We start from the raw sequence: 6,592 nt of genomic DNA, 5'->3' as shown, positions 1-6,592 counted from the left end.
TCTTAATCATTCAGATGTGCATTCAGATTCAGACGTCTTAATCTTAATGAAAACAAATGAGGCAAGTGTACACCTATTATGAACCAAAGGGAGTAATATTTTCAAAATTTTTAACAATATTCACTTGATTTTAACCCAATTATTATATTCGAAATTCAAGATATATTTCTTCAAACTTGCAACAATGGTAATTTTAATGTTGAAAACATTTAACTGACTATAAATATAATTTTAAAAAAAAATGGTGGCTTCACCTTAAATTGTGATGTGTAAATAGGCTACGAGGTGAAATTGCTTTTTTTTGAAACCGAACTAAATCGACAACAACCAAATCGATGGATGTGAATACATATTTGGTTTGGTTTGATTTTAATAATTTAAAAACAGACTACATTGATTTGGATTTGGTTTTAACAAAATACCGACCCAAACCAAACCACGTACATCCCTGCATGTTGTCACTAAAAAGGGTATAATAAATCTTCTTACAAATTGACAAGAAAATGTTTAACCACTTGTACTTTCTGGAAAAGTGACATAGTAGTACTAGTTAGCAAATCCACATCATATCATTGAGATATTAATTTCTACTTCCTGCGTTTCAATTTATGTGAACCTATTTTCTAGTTAATTCGTGCCAAAAAGAGTCATTCCTTATTATATTTGGAAACAATTTACCTTTATGCACTAATTTATAGCCACACAAAATATTTGATTCATTCAACACCACAAGTTTAAAACTCTTATCTTCTTTCTTTATTTCCGTGTCCAGACAAATAGGTTCATATAAATTGAAACGAAGAGGGTACAATTTTTTGCGCGGAATAACCTTCGTACGGACTGATCTTTAATTCCCCCCCCCCCCTTAAATCGCTAGTCTTTAATTTTTACCCCTGCTTCTCGTTTAATAAAAATTTGTAGGCCGAAGTACCCTTATCCTGGTCTACGAAATCAGAGATTCTGGGTTCGATCCCCAACAGAGTCGGAAAAAAAATCACAAGGCAAAATTTATACTGGCATAAGTTCTTCAGAAATAAAGTTATCAGACATAAGTTGTATAATAACTAATTCGCTCGGCATAATTTTATAGAAACTTTGTCTTGCCTGGCATAAGTTCTGCCATTGTCTGAAGTTATACCGAATAAATTAATTCCTACAGAACTTATGCCAGACAAGGCAAAGTTTCTAAAAACTTATGTGTTGCAAAATTAGGTCATAGATAAGGGTAGACCCTTTTTTTTTTTTTTCAATATCAAGGATATTTTCGGCTACTGTTTTTGTTACTTAAAGTGCCGGCAAAAAATAAAGAACAGCGATTTGAGGGGTAAAAACTAAATGCCACCCCAAGATAGGGCATTCGTGCGAGTGACCCCAATTACTACTTTACTAAAACAATTTCTGAATCATAATCACTCGATTGACATACCAAAATTAAACAGTAGAACCTATTTCGTTAGAACTATATTTTTGGTATAAATTCAAGCATATTAGAGTAAACCATATTTTAATCCCCATGATTGCCAATTTGTTATTTTTGTCTTCAGATATCAAAATTGTAAAATTATCAAATTGAAGAAATCACAACTATATTTGGTATGAAATCAAGCACAATTAATTAAGACATATTGTAATCCCACTGCTATGCCAATTTGTTAAGAAATTAAATTATTTGGCTTCAGTTACCAAATTGATATCACAATCAAATCCAAAAATCACACAATTGCATGATAAATACCCCTCTAACTATACTTTTCTAAAGATAAATAGATTATAAAAAATTATTAAAAAAAAATTAAAAAAACAAGTACCAGAACAATGGAAAATGTCACTTTCTTCTTCCTTCTTTTTACCCTCTCTTTGTCACATTTCGTGGCTTCAAGCCTTGCAAAAAGGCAAGGTGATGTTCTTGGCAAATTCTACAAGGCTAAGCAAAAGAAAGATTCAGGCATTGACAAGAATTATTTTAAGGCAGCCCTTGAGGATGTAGAATTGGACAAAGTTATTCTTCCACAAGAGGGACTTAAAGAAAAAGATTGGATCGAAAAATTGCCTGGACAACCAACAGTGAAGTTCCAACAATATGGTGGCTATGTTACCGTCAATGAATCTGCTGGTCGTGCCTTATATTATTACTTTACTGAAGCTGAGAATTCCAAGTCATTGCCTTTGCTTCTTTGGCTTAATGGAGGTATATGTAACAATTTTTATTTTATTTTTTTCTGTTTAAAGTGTTTTGCTATATGCTTTTGAGATAAACCTTTTTCATTGACATGTATAGTTTTATTGAATTGCGCGCTTGTGCTTCCGCTAGGATCATATCATATATTTGTGAATATCACATGAATAAATAACAAGGTGTTAAGTTGTTTGATAAAATATATTCTGAATGAGAAAGTCATTTCTTAGTGTTTGAGTGAAATAAAATATTTTTCACCAAACGAGGGATAGGGGCGACTCAAGTGAAACTTCAACAAAAGGCCTAATGTTTTTCATTAAAGAAAAAACTTCATACATAATTTTATTTGAGATTAATTTTTCTAGCCTTTCGAGATGCAAAATTATTACCGTAATAATTTGCTTATAATTGATCTTCTAATAGTTCTTTTTCAATTATAATCTAGCTAATTCAGTTAAGCTCTTTTGTGACATTGTTGACCTTATGTAAGGTTATATTAATTTGAAATTTGAAAAACTTCTTTCCGTTGATTTAAATTTTTTATTGTTCAATGGCACCTCTTGGGGATTGTATTATAGTTTCAATCTTTTCCTCTTTTCCTAAAGCTTTGAATATTCGAATTTCATGCTTTCTAGTTGACATATTTAAATTTTAAGATATAACTAATAAGACAGTGTATACTATGAAGAAAGATATAAAACCAAAACAAATTTTAGATATAAAATAATAATAATAAAAAAAAAACAGATTAATGAAACCTGTTTCGACAAATAGAAAATTTGATATGATTTCAACTGTTTGAATTCTCTTGATGCAACACTAGAACTTGAGAAAAAAGATTAAAAGAAAAATAACTTTTTGCAATGAAAAGCAAGACTTGAAATATCGATAACTGAGAAAGGCTGGAACATAAAAGTAAAAATGAGGTGAAGGATACGGTAAAAATAATGTGGGCCTTGTAATTATGTTGATTGTGTATAAATAAGAAAAGAGAGTTAATCATCATAAATAAGACGTGGGAGAGATTCCCAAAATACCATTTCATTTCCTAATTTATCTCAACGGACCTGTCATCCCTTCTTTGTACGTTTTTAATTATTTTTTTTAATATTAAACATGTACTTATTAACCAATAGAAATTTTGGGGCCCTATAAAGATGAGGCCTAAAGCAGTTGCTTTACCCTGGGCCGGTCTTGTCGAGGCAAAATGACAATGTTATTTCTGTAATTTCATATCACTTGCTCCAACCAACACTTAGATCTTCTTCATTAAAACACTGTAATTTTTTTTTCTTTTTCTGGAAACCTTTCTGCAGGTCCTGGTTGTTCTTCTATTGCATATGGGGCCATGGAGGAACTTGGACCATTTAGAGTTAACAGTGATGGAAAAACATTACACATGAATCATTATGCCTGGAACCTTGGTAACTAAATTTTTGTTTTCCTTTTCTGTGTAACTATTCAATTGATGTTAGAAAACAATTGATAAATTCTCAACTGCGAAAACTAATTTTCTCCTATTGAATTAGCTGCAAATGTGTTGTTCTTGGAGTCTCCTGCTGGAGTAGGATTTTCTTATACAAATACAAGCAGTGACCTCAAAACAAGTGGAGATAGAAGAACTGCTAATGATAATGTAGTATTCTTACTCAATTGGCTAGAGAGATTTCCAGAGTACAAGAACAGAGATTTTTACATTTCTGGTGAGAGCTATGCTGGGCATTATGTACCTCAGCTGGCACATGCAATTCTTCACCATAACAATCTTGCCAACAAGACTCTTATCAATCTAAAAGGAATCATTGTAAGTTCTCTAATTTAATTAGTGAGTTACAGCTGTCAGTGTACATAAGTTAAATCCTACAAATTACAAGTTTCATGCCACTGACCGGTGATTAAAAATTGCAGATTGGGAATGCAGTGATCAATGATTGGACAGATTACATAGGAACTTACGAACACTTGGCTTCTCATGCCCTAATTTCAGATGAAACTTACCTTGACATCCATAAATATTGTTACTCCGATAATACCTACAATAAGCCAAAGTGTTATAGCGCCCTTGAAGTTGTAGACAACAATACCTACAATCTTGATATCTACAACATTTATTATCCCCTTTGCCATGATGGCAATCTCACCGAACACCCTAAAATACCTGCAGTAAGTTGAATAACTCTGCATTTGCACTTATTTTTACAGATATGCAGATTCTATCCCATAAAAAATAGCAAAAATGTGGTATTGAATTAATGTGTTATTTTATGCAGCCATTGGAGTTTGACCCCTGCTCGGACAAATACGTACATGCTTACATGAATAGACGGGATGTTCAAAATGCACTTCATGCCAATGTTACCAATATCGAATATGATTGGGAAGCATGCAGGTAGTTAGCACTCAACACATTCCCAAATTAAAAATTGAGATTTCAAATTTTATGGCGTCAATTAGTTACTACAAATTCATTTCCCGATTTTCATTTAGTCTTTAATTTCTCAGGAAACGTGCAAATTTTAACAGATATTGCCAATTGTGTGCATTCCATACTCTATTACTTTGTTTTCTTTTTTGTTACTTCTCAGTATTTCTTTCTTTTTTTGTTTTTTTTTTTGTTTTTTGTTTGTTTTAGCGATCCACTCAGTAACAATTGGACAGACAGCGCGGCGACTGTAATTCCTCTACTCAAGGAGTCTTTGGCAGAGGGTGTTCGAGTATGGGTTTTTAGGTAATTTTATTCCCCATTGTTCATTATTTTTTTTTTCTTTCTGGGATTTTATATATATTGTATATAGAGGGCTTGATCACAGATATTTAACATATATTTGCACTTGGAAATTAAAATGCAGTGGTGATACAGATGGAAAAGTGCCTGTAACTTCTACAAAGAGATCTATACATGTAATGAACCTTACAGTTGACAAACATTGGCGCTCTTGGTTGTATGGAGGAGAGGTAAACCCAACCCCCCCCAAAAAAAAAAAAAAATTGCTCATCGAACAACTTTTACTCACCACTGTTTCTTACTAATTCTACTGATTTTTTTTTTATGTGAAAATAGAGATAAAACTTGATTTTAAATTTATCGATGTTTTAACTTCTGTATCTGTATAAAAAGAACAATTAATGAAAATTAAATTAATTTATATTGTTTGGATATATTGCAGGTTGGAGGATATGTAGAAACATATAAAGGAGGTCTAACATTTGCAACAGTAAGAGGGGCAGGACATGAAGTTCCAAGTTACCAACCTGCTAGAGCCCTTTCCCTTATTTCTCACTTCCTTTCTGGCACACTACCCCCTGGGGATTTTTAGAGGAGCTAATCTAGCAAATCCTTTTGTGTAATTAAGTTATTATTAATAAAATCATCCATGATCCATTGATCTAGCTTATGACATCTCCCTCTCTCTTTATTTTTTATTTTTTGCTTTTCTTTTGGAACCTATTGATTTGTAAATTAAATGTCCACCAGAAAGTATTAGGCCAAACTGCTGCTGAAAAAGCAACATATAAAGTTTAAATTAGTTACAATGTGAAGCAGTAGTGTTTAATTAGTATAAGGTCTTGCATTAGTAAAAATATGAGTAAATAATTAATTACAAAGATATCCTTACTTCAAAAGGCAGAAAAATCATAATAACAATACCCCCTCAATCGATGCGTGAGTACAAGTGAAGATTGTCACGCTTACCACAGCCAACCCGACGTCAAATGTTTAGCATCTGGGCAACTGGCATAGTCAAAATTGAACTCAATTATCAAACTGAAAGTACTCACGAGGTAAAAAAGAATACTAAAATCAAGAGTGTTGCAGTGTGAAGTAATCAAAGCAAATCTTGGCCAACTATACAACTACAAAGATATAAACCATTAGGATAAGAAGATGCATCAGTACATAGGAGAAGAATCAAAGTAAGAAGTAAAACAAGTTTGCAATCCAGAAGGAGAGTTCTTTCAAGCTTGTTTTAATTGATAGAAAACTAGTCATTTTCAATTACTTTGCATATGCCAGTTACATTTTCAAGAAATTTCATCGAGTATTCTTATTAAAGGTTGGTGTTTAACTTTGGGACCCAACATTTTGACTTAGGAGGTTCAAAATATAAAAAATAAACACATGAAGAAGCTAAAGGAGGTTCAACAACTATTATATATACATAAAAAATAGTTTTAACCATGTATAAACAATGTAACTTTCCACCGAAAGGGGGTTCATTCGAACCCCCCGGGCTCTACCAGGCTCCCATTTGAAAAAAGTTTAGTTGAATCCGCTAGTACTTATTCTCCTCTCATCCTCCTCCAGCTTCTTCTTCTCATTCTCCTCCTTTCATTTTTCTTCTTTATCTTCTTCATGCGTGTTGTATAAAATCGAAGACATATTGCTTATACTTGATTGATTTGGATTCATTTGGT

The 6,592-nt window shown here is 32.4% G+C and overlaps 1 protein-coding gene across 1 annotated transcript; it reads left to right on the top strand.

Moving 5' to 3' along the window:
- Nucleotides 1-1,691: 1,691 nt before the first annotated feature.
- Nucleotides 1,692-5,564, top strand: LOC132063200 (serine carboxypeptidase-like 40). The gene is made up of 8 exons (XM_059455657.1): nucleotides 1,692-2,188; nucleotides 3,493-3,600; nucleotides 3,706-3,980; nucleotides 4,085-4,339; nucleotides 4,447-4,565; nucleotides 4,809-4,904; nucleotides 5,026-5,131; nucleotides 5,344-5,564. Exons 1-8 carry the CDS (start codon nucleotides 1,816-1,818, stop codon nucleotides 5,491-5,493), a joined length of 1,482 nt encoding a protein of 493 aa, XP_059311640.1. The 5' UTR covers nucleotides 1,692-1,815; the 3' UTR covers nucleotides 5,494-5,564.
- The last annotated feature ends 1,028 nt before the right edge of the window (nucleotides 5,565-6,592 follow it).

This window comes from Lycium ferocissimum, chromosome 7 (assembly GCF_029784015.1).
Source record: "Lycium ferocissimum isolate CSIRO_LF1 chromosome 7, AGI_CSIRO_Lferr_CH_V1, whole genome shotgun sequence".
Taxonomy (NCBI): Eukaryota; Viridiplantae; Streptophyta; class Magnoliopsida; order Solanales; family Solanaceae; genus Lycium; species Lycium ferocissimum.
This window is presented reverse-complemented; position numbering and strand designations above follow the sequence as displayed.

Coding starts and splice junctions, on each gene's coding strand:
- LOC132063200 (XM_059455657.1), top strand. CDS start 1,816: ATGGAAAATGTCACTTTCTTCTTCCTTCTTTTTACCCTCTCTTTGTCA. Junction 3,601..3,705: donor TCATTATGCCTGGAACCTTG/GTAACTAAATTT, acceptor CTATTGAATTAG/CTGCAAATGTGTTGTTCTTG. Junction 4,566..4,808: donor TATGATTGGGAAGCATGCAG/GTAGTTAGCACT, acceptor TGTTTGTTTTAG/CGATCCACTCAGTAACAATT.